Source organism: Nomia melanderi, chromosome 11 (genome assembly GCF_051020985.1).
Source record: "Nomia melanderi isolate GNS246 chromosome 11, iyNomMela1, whole genome shotgun sequence".
Taxonomy (NCBI): Eukaryota; Metazoa; Arthropoda; class Insecta; order Hymenoptera; family Halictidae; genus Nomia; species Nomia melanderi.
Genome location: NC_135009.1, coordinates 7,044,108 through 7,059,783, shown reverse-complemented (window position 1 = coordinate 7,059,783; position 15,676 = coordinate 7,044,108). Strand labels below are relative to the sequence as shown.

At 36.1% G+C, this 15,676-nt stretch overlaps 1 protein-coding gene across 4 annotated transcripts in view; it reads left to right on the top strand.

Moving 5' to 3' along the window:
- Positions 1-15,676, top strand: part of LOC116428851 (monocarboxylate transporter 10) — a 189,355-nt gene that overhangs the window by 163,837 nt on the left and 9,842 nt on the right. For all 4 annotated transcript variants that reach the window (XM_031981010.2, XM_031981011.2, XM_031981008.2 and 1 more), the window contains 3 exons: positions 4,807-5,083; positions 7,507-7,681; positions 14,717-14,923. In XM_031981010.2, the coding sequence (XP_031836870.2) occupies positions 4,807-5,083; positions 7,507-7,681; positions 14,717-14,923 (659 nt within the window). The remainder of the gene's footprint in view (positions 1-4,806; positions 5,084-7,506; positions 7,682-14,716; positions 14,924-15,676) is intronic.

The window sequence follows — 15,676 nt, the reverse complement described above, 5'->3', positions numbered from 1 at the left end:
TGGATATACTCGTAAAATATGGCCGTAAAGCGCGGAGCGCGGCTCCCAATAATGCTGAAAGCCTCGTAAAAAAGCCCGCGTAAGGCCCGGTTGTCAGGAATGTAACAAGAAGACGGGCGGGGGGAATTTAATCGCGCGGCCGCGACAGAAACAATGAAAACCATTAAACTGGTCGGCCAGCCGGCTAGGTGATGCGCGCTTCGAAACGGAACGACGTCGGCCCAGTAGTATAAGTACGGTATTAACGCGACACGTGTTACCGGCGTGTGATATAGTGTCTCGTGTTACCCGACGAGCGTAATACCTCGTCACCTGTTATTTATTGTGCCGTAACGCGCCGTCCGCGTAAGACGACACCGTTCGCCCCGTAAGGAATTTATACGGGGTGTTTTAAAGGGTGCAATCGGGGAGAGGGTGATTCTGCGCGAGAAAGTAAACCGAATGGACGGAGTAAGGTTTTGTTGGTTGAAGTTTTGTTTTAGAGAATATCGTGTTTGGAGATTATACGTGTTGATAAGTGAACAAATTTATATAGGGTGTTTAAAAGAAAATGATTTTAAAAAATTAATCGAATGAACGGAGTAAGCTTTTGTTGGTTGGAGCTTTGTTTCAGGGAATATTATGCTTGGATTTTGTATTTGTTGATACGTGGACAGATTTGTATAGGGAAATTTCTATAGGCTGCTTTAGAAAAAATGATTAAAAAAATGATTTTACAAAGTAAATCGATACGAAAATACGTACATCTACGATACTCCCGTACACGCTTGTCAAGAGTCGAACTAAGTGTACCAAATGGTTTTTCTAAAATGGCTTCTCTAAAATGGCTTTCGAAATAGAAAAAATTGTATTTGAGAGATTTTTGAGAAAATGAAAGATTTCAGAGATAATTGCGTTTATAGATTAAAATGGGGCAGCCTGTATATAAGCCAGGGGTGAGCAGGGGATATCGTACACGTTCTGCAGTCGACAATAAGGGACAAATGGAGACAGTTACTAGCATTCGTGATGGGTGCTTACCCGCTCGAAAAATCGCGTGACATCGATCTGGCTCGGCCTCCTCCGAGGAAATGGAAGAGGAAAATAGAATCTGGCGATGTTTCTCATTTTCTTCTTCTGCTATTTCAGCGATTGGCTATGTCACTGGGTTTTGATGGGGGAAAGAAGAAAAGTAGCTTGAGTTTCAATAGAAAAGAAAGATTAGAGCGAAGTTAGAGGGCGGTGTTAAAGAAGTAAGCGGATTGTAGGTGGTTATGGTCAGACAGAAGTGAAATCGATGATTTTTGGGAAGTGAGAGCTAATTTGATGTTGATGAGAGGAAAATGTTAAATGTACTAGTTCATCCTCTATCCAAACGGTTTTGTTTATACTTCCTTTATTATTAAAAATTAATATGAACAAAACTTATTTTAATCTAAGATGTATTCTCCTTGGTTGTCGACGGATAAAATTATTAATATAATAATAAAAATAATTTTGATATAACGATAGAAATAATTATTAATATAATATTACAAGCGGAATTTGTATTTTAATATAAATAAAAAATTAAGATAAACGAAAGTTTCTTTTTTAATCTAAAATATATTCCCCTTCGTTATCTATAGATAATAACAGAGATAATGAGAGAATATATTTTAAATAATAGAACGTTTTATTTATCTTAACTTTTATAGTTAAATGAAATATACAAGAACCATATTTATGAGATGGCTCAATAATGTTACCCACACAAGGAGAATAAACATGATATTCACACTAAAGGGGAGTAAATATGATATTAGTCGCACAAAAGGGTGTAAATACGATACTTTTGGTGTATGGACAACGATGATAGTAGTCGAGTAAATATAATATCAGATGATGAAAGCAAGTGTGATATTAGTCTGACGTGCAGAGTAAACAGAATATTATTCGAGGAAAGAGAATAAACACGATATTTGTCAGGCTAGGCGTATAAATATAATATTAACGAAACAAGGTGCAGTACATCTGATATATGTGAGGCAAGGAGCACAAGCACTATATTGCTGCGGCAAGGGATGTAAATATGATATTAGTCAGCCACGCCGAGTGAACATGATGTTAGTCAAACAAGGAGGATGAACATGATATTTATCAGGCAACAGTTGTAAATACAGTCTTGAACAGACAAAGTGAAATAAACATGTTCTTATTTACAGAGAAAACGTGATACTTGTTAGGCAAATAGTGTGCATATAATTCAATTATATGTAAATATCATGTTATTACGAGAAGTAGAGAAACAATTACATTAATTCACGAAAACCGCTCTCCAGGCATGATAATTTGCTAAAGTTCTTAGGTTCAAGAATCGTTTCAATCTATTAAACGCTTTGATACTAAAATTTCAAATACTCAAAAATAGAGTTAATCACTTTGGTTAACGAGTGCACCATACGTCAAACGAATTCTATATTCCAATTACCTTTAGAACTCTACAATTCCAATTATCTACCTTGTTATTCCACGCAAACAAAATACAATTTTCCATATCCACAATAAATCATATTTCCCATAAAACACAATTACAACCATTCTAACTACCTAATTAAATAATCTTACACACGATGGAAGTTGCAAAATTGCACCGAATGCACATGATGAACACGTGAAACTACTATTTCCTAGAAGAAACCATTTTATACCTCAATTTTATTTCTCCAATTACATTCTCAAAATGTCCGGACTACACATAGATAAGACTATAATGATCCAACTGTAACAATTTCTCATCCACAATCAAGTAAAGCAACGGGCATCTCTAATCGCATATTCCTCCGCAAGAGTTTTCTATAGTCCACCATAGTGACTCTGCTTTCAGCGAAACAAATGTCAGACACGGCCGACTGTCGTTCGTAATAGACACTCTCGAGCTCTTAGCGAAAAGGATTTTCCGTCATTTCGCAGGACTGCAAACGATTCCGCAGGCGCAAACTTTAAAGCCGGTTGAAACAAGAGCGAGAAAGGCTTCCGGCTATTCCGTGTCCCTCTTTGCCGGTGGGTAACGTCGACGGTGTTCCGTGTCGCGCTCGCGTTATGAACTTTGCGGTCGCTTTGACCCCTTCGCTCCCCCTTGACGGTGCCAAACGGCCGACTCACGCTCGACGGATCGGCCGTTCGCAGATTCTAATTTCATCCCCAAGAACCAGCTGCCTACAATTCTTCCGAAACGATGGCGGAACATTTATTTAAGAGACTATTAGTAGTAAATTCGACATTTTTCAGGAGAGAGGGGGCAGGTTATCTGATGTTACATTATGTTAGGTTGAAGGCACTGTATCGTTACATCGTAATGATGTCGCCTTTAAATATGTTAACAATATTGGTGACTACTTATGAGAATGATAATTTTATTTAAATTGTATAATTAGTTTCGTGATCGTTATAGGAAACTCCGAATTGACTAGATTAAGTAGAACTAGGATTAATTAAACCAGGTTAAAGTAGTGTTGAGAAAGTGTTGAGTAGTTTATGCGATTTTCGACAATAGAGTTTCGCTTTATTCTATTGTTCATAGAGAAATAGGTGTTCACTCGTGTAGATCTTGGAAATTAGGTTTTGGAAAACAGAGAATTAGAATAGAGAATTAGAATTAAACCTTAAACTTTTACAAAAGAATATTTACAGAAATTTATTATTATTCTTTAAATTGACGGATCTGTTGAATGTAGTATTAAAGAAAGTAGAATTTTCTTTATTTAGTATTTTATTATTAAATTTGAAGCGCTTTTTCGTGTTTCACGAGATTTCCCTTGACAAATTAAGAATTCACGATTCCCATTTGGAAATTGTTTCATAAACGTGATAACTTCATGGGGATAGCCGAAAATATTTTCAATGAAAATTGCGCCCGCGGTTCCAGCACTTAAGTCTCATTAAACTCGAGTGTTTCTTTTCCGTTAACTTCGCCAGTTACTACCAGCGATGCGATCGTTAATGCCGCTGTAATTCCAATCGATTCCAGCCCGTCCTAATTGCGTGACTCGTTTAATTCGGTCGTTGATTAAGCGAATCGGTAGGCTTCCCTGGTAAGTCGCGAAACTAACGAGAAATGAGTGGCCATTCGGAACGTCAATTACTGTCCGGTGTTACTGTAGTGAAATTAATTCTGTTGAAAGGCAAACGAGCGGTTGATCGATACCGATGTAATCGTTGTTGTCGCTAAAACGATCCTGAAACGAGAAATTCGAGGAATCGAGGCTCATAATTGTTTCCCTACAATTAGAAAAGTTTCATAGAGTTCAGCGAAAGTGTTATCGCGCGGTAACGAAGGAGCAACATCGCAGCGTCTGCTTTAATTTAATTAAGTTCGGAAGTCAGCAGTTAAATTCTCGCGAGCGGAGTGGCTTTATTCGAGAATTGAATAATCCAAGAGTTGACTTTCGTTTATACTTAGTCTCCTCGGTGAACTTGTAGGGTAACCATTCTCGTCATCGGTTTTGACGATGTTTAAATATAATGGTTATAAAAATCGACTTTGATTTGAAATTATTTTCTATGTTTAATCATTCTTCTTCGATTGTCTTTTCGAGTTCTCCTATGATTAATTCTATAATCTTTAAGTTAAATTAAAGTTTAAGTCAAAGTATGAGTTAAAATTTCAGATAAAGTTCAAGTTGAATTCTAAGTAAAAATTTAAATTAAAGTTAAAGTTTAAATTAAAGTTCAAGTTCAAGTTCAAGTCGAAGACATTGACCGCTTTACTATAGTGTGTTAATTACAGTAAGAGAACCCAATTCAGTGATAACATTTCCTTTTACTAACGTCGTGCTGTTTCCTCAGAAAGCTGGGCTGGAAACGAGGTATGCAGTCCGTGACCGGTGCGCTGTCGCTGGCCTTCTTCCTCGGCTTGATCTACAAGAGCGCTTCCGTCTATCATCCCCAGCGACGCGCCATGCTGCACATGAAGAGTCAACGGAGCAAATTGAAGGAAAGGAGGAAGGTGCCACCCAGGCAGCCGTGGGTTGATCTCAGCCCACTGAGAAGCCGCCCCGTCAGGATGTTAATGTTGGCCGCGGGAGCCGCTGGATTTGGTCTCTACACTCCTGCCTTTTACATCGTGAGTAACTCGGAAATCTCGTGAGTAACCTGTGGAAACCTCTCAGGATGAGAAAAACCTTTTGGCCAGTTCCACTGGCCAAAAGTCTATAACTTTTGGACGAATCAAGATTAACTGATATTTTTTCCTTGTTCCGTGAAATTAAAGTGGTCCTTAATAATTGGGCTAGGAAGGATTGTGATTATGTTATTTAGAGTTATTCGCAGCGGCGAAAGGTTGTTGATTTAATTAAATTAATTACGTTTTTACTATTTACTGTATACAGTTTTTTATTTGTTGTGTTACTATATTTTCTATATTTACTACATTTAATATCTTCTATGTTTATAATATTTACTGTAATTTACTATGTTTAGTATGTTTACTATATTTACTATACTTTTTATGTTTACAATATCTATAGTTTTGAAAAATTTATCTCCGACCACTGAAACATCAACTCTCTCTGACTGTTCGGCGAGGTGTTTTGGTTATAATGTCGTGTAAAAGTTTCTCTATTTTATTTAGGACTATGGATCAAACTTTAGAAACAATGTACATCTTTCTGTTGCGATAAAATTTGAATGCAGCTCTTTATTTGAAGACCAATGAAAATATTCGTCGACTGCCTAATTCAAATATGAAAATTAAATTTGAATACGTTTGATATTGAAGTTGTATATATTTGAATAGATTTAATATTCAAATGCATTTAGATGTATTCAAATATATTCGAATTTTAAAGTTAAAAAATTCCTGTATGCGAGTAAGTGCACGTTTATAATGCTAGATTGAAATGTTCGATTTTCTGAATATTTAAAATTTTTCATATTTCTATTTTGAAGCTTGTATAACGTTTATTGTTTAAGAAAAGTCAAATTTTAAATAGTTGGGATACATCTTCCTTAAATTTTACTTGGATTCCATTAATTGCTGTTGATCTAAGTGGAATAGATCGGTGTCAGCTCTGCGAAAGGAAGTAAGTCAGTGATTAGTTAGGCAAATGGAATGAATCATGCATTGATCAGGCTAGAGAGTCGAGCCAAACATTTATCAGGCAAGTATAATGGACCACGCAGTAATCAGACAAGTTACACGTGCTGGTCATTAGACTGTCAAGGAGAATTGGTTCGTGACTGGCCAGACGAGAGTTGCAAGACAGTGATTAATGAAACCAATGGAATCTTACAGAAGAAGAAAAGTATCATGAACTACTAGATGAATAAAAACAAAATATTTTACTTTATAGGCAAATGTAATTAAACATTCTATTTTTATTATCATAAAATCTTATAAAATTCATTTTATGATTAAAGTAGGAACATTATTATAAGATTAAAGTAGGAAATTATTACAAAATTATTATAAAATTATTTTTTTATTACAAAACCAATTAAAACAATTATCAATTATAAAAGAATAAAAATGCGATATTAGTTTTAAATAGAAACTTATATGAAGATATCATTCAATTTTGAAAATTAGTATTGAAAATAAGTTAATTATATACACAGATAATTTCACTCACAATTAGTCTTGTTGGAAATAGACAACTTGTATTAGATCATTAGGAAAATCTGGTAGTTACCATTAGACTTTAACGACTGTAATCAAAGGTATAGTATCATTCCGCAATAAGTGTGGTCTAGTTTCTCGATCGTTGACCGTTACTGAAACAGAATCCCAGGACACAATCGCGAAACTGCCACAGGCATAACTACACGCAATGATTAGCCGAGCGGCCACAATGCCTAACTTGACTTCCGGCGAAAGTTCCGGTAAAGTTAGTCGGTTTACACTCTCATAATCGCGGTTGACCAGTCGCGTGTCTCAAATTCACTCCTGAAACCGGGCAATTTCATCGGCTATCGATCGAAAGTTAGCGAAACCAACTTCACCCAATAATCAGTGTCAACTGATTAGTACAATCAACACTGTAGTTTAGATAAAGATGTTATTCATTATTTATTTCCAATGTTTTAAATTAAACTTGTCTTTTGACGTAAAATTGATATATTGAACTGGTACAATATTTAATTGATGGAATGGTAAATTGGTGCAATAATTAATTGCTGGAATGGTAGAGTGGTACAATAGTTAATTGATACATTGGTAAATTGCTACAATAGCTAATTCATGCAACAGAAAATTAAGACAATCATAAAAACTCGATGCAATCAAAGACAAATAATTAGATCTGCAAGTAATTTTATTAAAAATAAAGAAAGTAAATCTCTACACAGTTCAAATTTAAGATAATCTTTCTTCAAAAAATATTGCTGTTTCAATCAAGATGGTGTAAAGGTCCAGGATTCTAATTGTCATTGCTATGAATAACTTTATTTCTAAATTCATAATTACAAGTCATTATTCCTCAAATTAAATGTATGCCATTCCCCTACTCTTCAACACTGCAATCTCATAATGAGAAACATCGGTTGCAGGCTGGACATGGGCACCAGGATGGTTTGGAGGCGAGCGCTGTGGTGTTACTGCAGACTTGTTTGGGCTTGGCAGCAGCTCTCGGTTGCGCGACTTGGGGAGTCGTTACTGCCAGGCCATCTGCTCAGTGTCTGGTGTCCAGACAGTATCTCTGCCAAGCAGCGCTTCTAGGAGTTGGTTAGTATACTTGTCATAGTGTGTAGCGTACATTTTAAGCATCATTCCTAATAGAGCCTTTAGAGGAAGAGGAAGTGTAGCATGAAATATAAAATACAAAAATACCAAAATGTTTCTTTTATTTATTATTCAGAAATATTTCAATTTCTTTATTTTGAATAAATACAAGGGAAGTACATATGACATTAGTTAACCCCTTGGCTTATGATTTCTTTCTCAACTCTGATCGATACGACTAATTTTTCATTAATAATTTATTGGAAAGAGAGAAAAATTTTGAGCATATATTATTCCTGTACTTTCCTTTAAGTGTAATAGTTGATTATAGAGGAATAATATTTACTTTGAATTCGAATAAACTGAGTAATATATATTTGTTGAATCAGGTTGAAAATCTTCAGCACGAGTCTCACTCGTGGTAGGACAAGGGGTTAATAAATGTAATATTACAAAAACAAGGAGAATAAGTATGATATTATCTAAACATGGAGAATGAATATGACATAAATCAGCCAAGAAAAATTATTAAATATTATTAAAAATTCATGTCAAAATACCAGAATACATGTATTATTTTCCAAATATTTTCTTTAAAAATGATCAATCATTATACTCTACTTTTTCAATGTACAAACAAGACCATCTTTCCTATTTAATATATAATTTTATAATACATAATTAGTGCAATAATTCCTTCAGCCGTCACATCCACATCCTTGATTGGACACATTCCGCAAGTAAAGGTGGTTCTCCATTAAATTTCGCTAATCTCCCAACGGAGGCACACGCAACAAGTGATATAACCCTATTGCTGCTCAGACAAGACCGTAAGAGATAGGATACGTCCAAGTTACCCTCCTCTCGGAAAAAAGTTAATTCCTCTCGAACATTTACCCAAAGCAACCCGAAGCCTCTACCCTTCCATTAACTGCTCAACGTGTCGCTAAGTGACATCCACCCCTAAAGTACCGCAACCGTAGACTTTACACACCCATCCATCGATCAGAAACTTTCTGATTCGCTTTGGTAGTATTTCAACCCTTCATCCCTTGAATTATGTTGTGTTTACTTTTTACTGCAATCGGTATTTGATTTATTGTTACGCTTATCATAGATACCATCGTTACCACTGCTATATATAAAAATATCTCACAAATATAATAAACTTCTTTATAAATATTGTAAAATTCACTATTATATTATTATCATACTACGATCCATCACGACTTATAATTTCCATTATGGTAACGATAATTATTAGTATACCACAACAACGGTTATTATTATATAATTATACTCTAATAGTAATGAGCATTATCATATCATAAGTCCACTACCATTCTAATTACAATTATCGTCACATTACAATAATGATTGTTACTATTATGTTATCCTTATATGCTAAATCGAATTACTATACTACAATAATACTTACCATACCATTGCCATTGTATTACTACGATATACTATACCCAAATCTTCAATTCCATTATCCATTACAAAAATACCCGAACTACCCGTACTGTCCAAATTCACGGAAACTCGTCACATTTTTTCGGGAAGGGTTGAACGATTCCTATGTCCCTAGCCACGGTGCTCGCTAGTTGCCGTTGGCCAAAGCAAAAAACCAAGCGAAAGAGTCGAAGAATCGCGTACGGGGTGCGTCCGTAGGTGAAAACGGGGTTGGGGGTGGGGGGTGACTCGGGACAGAATGGAAAATACTTTGTGCCGGGGGACTCGAGCGTGGGGTAAGCCGGCTGAATGAGGGGCAAAGACGCGTGCACGCGGCCCCGACACTCGAAGAGAGCTCGCCTCTCCGCTTCAAAAAGGTTGATGGAGCCGCGGCGAGGGGGAGGAGGGCGTCTGCCTCGGCGGCTGAATGAGGGCCACGCTTAGAAGCGCGGAAAGGACGACGAACTTTCGGTACGGAAAGCGAGCGCAACACGGTTGGCCAGGCCGCGGCCAGCTTTTCTTTCTTTTCTTTCGGGGACAATGACGAACATACCGGGCTATCCCATAAATAGTGCGACTTTCCTTTTTCCTACTTTTTTTTCAAATCTTTCGAAATTAAGATGGAACGTTTTGTTTTGTTTTGTTTCGTTTTTAATGCGAAATGTATTGTCGTCCGATGTTTGTGGATCATGGGGTTTGTCGATGATGTTTCTTTTGTTTTTCGAAACTGAGACGAGGGAAGTGTGTGTTTTGTTTACTTTGGAATGTGATTTTCTTTGCGATCTACGGATAGATCCTGTAAATAGTGCATCTTTCCTTTTTTCTATTTTCTTTCAAATCTTTTGAGATCAAGATGTAACGTTTTGTTTCGTTTTTTTAATGGGAAATGTATTGTTATTCGTTGTTTATGGATTATGAGGTTTGTCGATGTTCTTTTTATTTTTCAATGCTGAGATGAAAATACCACCAACACTGAAACAATTAAACAACCGTCAACATGACTGAGACTTCAAATTCCGCGTGTCATATTGCAAATAGTCTTAAGACACTTTCATTGAAGTTCATATTTAATCGATATAAAGAAATGTTTACTCATACACAATCATTTATTTTCCATCATTGAATACAAATGCGACCATTCACATTGTAAACCAATTTTCTCGAACTACGTTCCATTTGACGTTTCACCAAAATGCACACCGTTTATGTGAAAAAAGACAGAGCACATAGTACGTTCCCCTAAAGTACCTAACGCGTTATTATTCCATTTCGTCGCGGGTTGACCACGAATATTTCCAAGGAAAACCCTGGTCTACCGATAGAGGATATTTGAGAAGGTCGGAATATTTCATCGGCGGTCGAACGTGAAATTTTCATCCTCCTTGTTGGAATTGAAATCGTTTTCAAGTGTCGGGACGCGGGGGCGGAGATTCGAATCTCGCGGTTTGTGTAACTATTGACACACTTTTCTGAAAGGTGAGCCTGGAAACGTGGCGGGGAATTTACCGTTGTGCTCCCTCACATCATAATGGAACAATGGTCGCAAAAATGGTTTTTGTTCTAGTACAATTCTACTGCGTCTTTCTTCTCGTAATTAATTTTCGTTCGAGCCACCTGGGAAATTATTGGAATGTAAATTTCTCTTTGCGTTTTACTAAGGTAAACGTAACGCCACGAGGAAATGTAAACTTACCATTGTTATCGCTAAAATAAGGATATATTACGTTGAACTGAAGTTGTAGACAGTGGAATAAGTGGAATAAGACGGCTACGAGTCAGACAACAGAAAATATGTTTCTTGTTTGATAAGTAGTTTGATGATGATGTGTGGTAAGAGAAGTAGAATATCTATGTAGTTTATTATATAAGTAGGTATACATTAAGTGTGCAAATTGATTCGATGGTTTTTTACTAAATTTGCTGTTTAATTATCAAAAAATCATAGATTTCAGAATATTTCAAATATTCTCAACTACTTGTGGAAATGTTGTTCCGTTTTTAGTACAGAATTGAATAATTCTAAAACAACCAAATTTTTAAATGGATTTATAACTTACCAAACGAAGATATAGCCAATTAACTACTACAGATAATAAAATATTCACGTATATTACCAGGTTACTAGAATATTCTTACCTAAAAATTTATATTCTAATATAAATTTTTCACCTTAAGATCACAGGAATCATAAGTCAAACTAAACTAACAACATTTTTCTGTAAAAAATTGTAAAATAACTCCGACCTAAGTATGACAACAATAAAACTACCCTACAGTCAAATAAATCTCCATTCCGCAGCCATGTTTTCAAACCATGTTTCCAAAAACCGCTCGACGAAAATTTGTGTTCTACAAACGTTCGCTATTCTAATCAAACTAATCGACACGCGAAATTACGTCCTATCCACAAGTTCGGCGCGGCAGCTCGCAAACTCGCCGAAACTCAATGGCGTCGATTTGCATGGTGCAGTAACTCCAGGTGAACCGTGGAAGTACGTTGACACCGCGGTGATAATAATACGTCTACGTTACGAGGGGTGGGGTGTTGCGAATGAAAGAGGAGGGACGCATGGGACAACGGTTGAAATGCAAAACGTACGAGGAAAAATTCCCCAGCGAACGTAACTCGTAATCAGGGGCGAGCGGTATTTCCATCGTGCCACTCCTTTTTTGGTTGGCCCTGTGTGAAAGGATACGTGACAAGGGTTTAATGCCATTCTAGTAGAAATGGCAGTAGCTCTTTTGTACATATTTATTTTTAGGAAGAATCAACTTAATAGGTTTGATTAATATGTTCATTAATAAATGGATTATTAATCGATTTTATTAATACCTCTGTTAACAAACAGATTCTTCAGAGATTTAATAAAATATGTTAAATCACATAATACCATTTAATAAATAATTTAATATAACATAATAAAAACATATATCCCTAAATTACTTTGATAATCATTATAAAATTTTAACAATAATGATAATAATTCGAAATACACAGAACTACTTTCTCGCAAACCAAAATCAATCGTAAAAACCATTAAATAATTATATACCTGACACATTTCACACAATAGTTTCCAGAGTCATTTTTCAATGACAAGAAAAGTTATCAAGGGTATCAATTTTGAAAAAATCTCTTTCACGTTATACCCCATATATTTTAAACTTTAAACAAAAATTAGAATTTTACAAATTCAATTCTTTAAACTATCAGATTCATTGTTAACCCTTTGCACTCTATAGGCCCCTCTCCGTCACCACACCACTTGGTACAGCCAAATTAATCTATTTAATGTTAAGTTTCATATGCTGCATTAATATGTGAAATATTAAAATAAAACAGCCTCTTTCTTTAATTCATGAACGATTTCTCGTTAAGTTAGTTTCAAGCAATGTTGACTATACTTCATCAGAAAGTGTGTTGGATATTTTCGGTAGAACACTTTTGGAGTGCAAAATAGTTATACTATTTCAGACCTAACCCGGTCAATCAATCGTCAAACAAGTTACCCGAAGATCTCTTCCAACAAAAAACGGCGAAATATGAAGGAAAACGATACCAACGATCGGAATCTCGGTTCCGATATTAATTGCGTGGTCGGTCGATCGTTAATTTTCGCGAGCGGGTTTCACGATCAAACCCAACGGGGCCGGTCCGCGCTGCGGAATACACCGTTTCGTTGCTTTATTTCCGGTTCCGCTAATGACCGTGCGCTGTAAGAGGATTACAAAATAAACTGCGCCTTGCGCCGCGTTGAATAGCAGCGCTGAACTATTACTCGCCCTCTATTTCTCCGTGCAGGTTGCCGGGTGTTGAAAAATGACAAGCGCGCGTTCCTCAAGAACATCCAGCACTCGACAAAAGAGTAGCTGCAATTTCTCTCGTAATGACGCCATTTAACGTGGAAGATTGCTATTCGCGATCGATATTCCTCCTTTCTTTATATTCTTTGGAAAACGATTTCGTAAAAATATATTGGGCCAGCGAACAATACCCGAAAAGTCAGAATAAAAATGCAGTGCTACATCTTTGAATACACATCGAATGAGAAAAATTACAAAATTAATAATACTTGAAATTTGTTAGAGGAAGTGAAAGTAAAATTCTTCCATATTCGAGAAACGTGCCATTCACTTGAAAGTGATAACTTCACAAGTGAAAGAACAGAGAAGTTAGATTAAACCATAATATAATATATTTTTAATTAATAGATTTATATTCCGTTGTTATTCAAGAAGTTCATAGAACAAAGTGATTAAACCCACTCACAGAATTTCTTTAACTTTCAATACCAACGGTAAGACTCTCGAATGATTCTTTGACTGCAATATATTAAACTGAAGTTTACTTTTGATCTTGAATGACTTTTTAACTACAATATATTAAACTAAAGTTTACTTTCAACCATTAAGTGAATACTAAAATTTACAAGAATTCGATAAATAACGTTAGTCACTTTGTCCAGCGAACTTCTAAGATAACAAACGACGAAGGAAAGAAGAAAGGTTGAAAAAAGCAGGACTCAATAAGTCTTAAGCCGCTGTTAGCGAGTGTCCATCGCGGAAGGCTAAGACGCGAGAAAATAATGGAAGAAACGTAATGACAAGGATAACAGTGTCATTAACAAAGTATGTACACAAGTGTGCAGCTATGAGCTGTCGTTATCGGACCTCTGATTAAATAATCCCTCAGTGCGTCGTGTTATTACCGGGAACGGGAGCCACTCACTCTCGTCTCAAAGGCGTGCTCTCCCTTCCCGTCTGTACTCGAATAATTGCAAAACACGTAGATTCAAATTTATCGCTGACCCCCCTTCCCCACCATTGTGCGCGTCGCAGTAATTCCACCCTCGTTTGCCTGAAAGGCGCTTATAGAGAGGGATGGAAACGATTATTAATTCCCTTGCCCCTCTCTTATGCTAGAACGAGAAGGTTTACAGGAATTGAAGTTTTCAAACGGAAATTCATATTTTCGAGCGTTTGAATGGTTCGATTATGGGAGAAAGTTTTTTGGGTAGTTTAGTATTAACTGGACTACCTGGTTTTTGAGTAAGTTACGCTTTGGGCAGCAAAATAAAATGTTAGCAAAATGAACCTAACCTCTAATGCACACCAACACCACGAGAAATTCCATTTCCCCTCCCAACTCCACAAATTAGTAAAAATTATTTAGCGAAAATTAGGCAAACTTAGTCAAGAAAAAGGTAGTCCGGCTAATACTAAAGTACCGTTTTTTAACGAAGGCGACGAAATTGTTTATTATTTCTTCATTTGTTGAGAGTAATTTATAGATTATTAATCAATAGAATAACCTTTCGAGAAAACTTCTTATTGTTATAAGAAATTTAGATGGTTAACGAATTCATTTGATTATACAAATTGGTGTCAATGTATTATTATTAATTGAAATACTATTAATTATATTGATATTGATGATTATAGTATTAAAAAACATTGACGAATACTTTGACATTGATCAATATTGTTGACTATTATTTAATGGAATACATTTGTGAATATTGTTGTTAAAGGATTCGCAAGATCAATTCAACTGTGTTATATAAATATTCCTTTTGATTAAAGCAATAGCACAGGTGGCGTTGGGTAGTGTGCAGGGTTACCACGGGCTTTTCCTAGTGTCCGGTCTCTACGGTGCTTCCCTCGGTGGCGCCCTTTACTCTCTGAAAATGCTGGCCCTCGAAAGACTGAGGGCGAGACACTTCGCACGGGCCTGGGCTCTCGTGCAGGCCGCGGAGGCTCTACCTATTCTTCTCGGAGTTCCTCTAACCGGTAATTCATTTTCGTTTGATTACTGCGGAAGTATGTAATATCTTAACAGTAGAGCTACCGGATATTAAGATTGATATGTAATCCTTATAAATGTTATAACCATACAATTTTCTGTATTTCTTCAGATACTCGTTATAGTATTCAAGTGAAACTATTTATTTTCAAAGTCATTTTGGATATCCAATACTTTTAAAATATCAATAATTGCAGAATAAGAAAACTAGAATCCATCATTTTGACGGATACGGTAGTTCTAGTGATAACCAGTTTATTCGCAAAGAAACGAGGCGTATGTAATAAAAAACGAAGTGCTAATGAAAAACGAACGGTTCCAGAGACTCGTCGTTTACAGTCAAGAAGTCGAGAGAAACATATTTCGGTACTTACGCTTTCAGAAAGCTTTCCCTTTTCCATCATACTCTCAGCAAGTTTTGACATTAACTGAATACTTCATACCAACGAAAGATTTCCCAACGCTGACGATAGTTGATGTAAGAAAATTATTTGTAACTTCTGTGGTAGACAATACTCATTAAGCAATGTAAACAAGGGCGAACGTTGAGCTTCAAAAACTGAAGTCTTCAACGCTCGAGTCTTTAAGCTCGAAGAACTCTAAGCTTTCAAGACTTAGCCTTTAAGATTGCATTTTGAAGTTTCAAAGACTTTGTCTTTAAGTTTGAACTTGGAAGCTTCGAAGACTCGAGCTTTATAGAACTTTAAGCTTTTAAGGCTCAGTTTTTAACTTGAATCCTG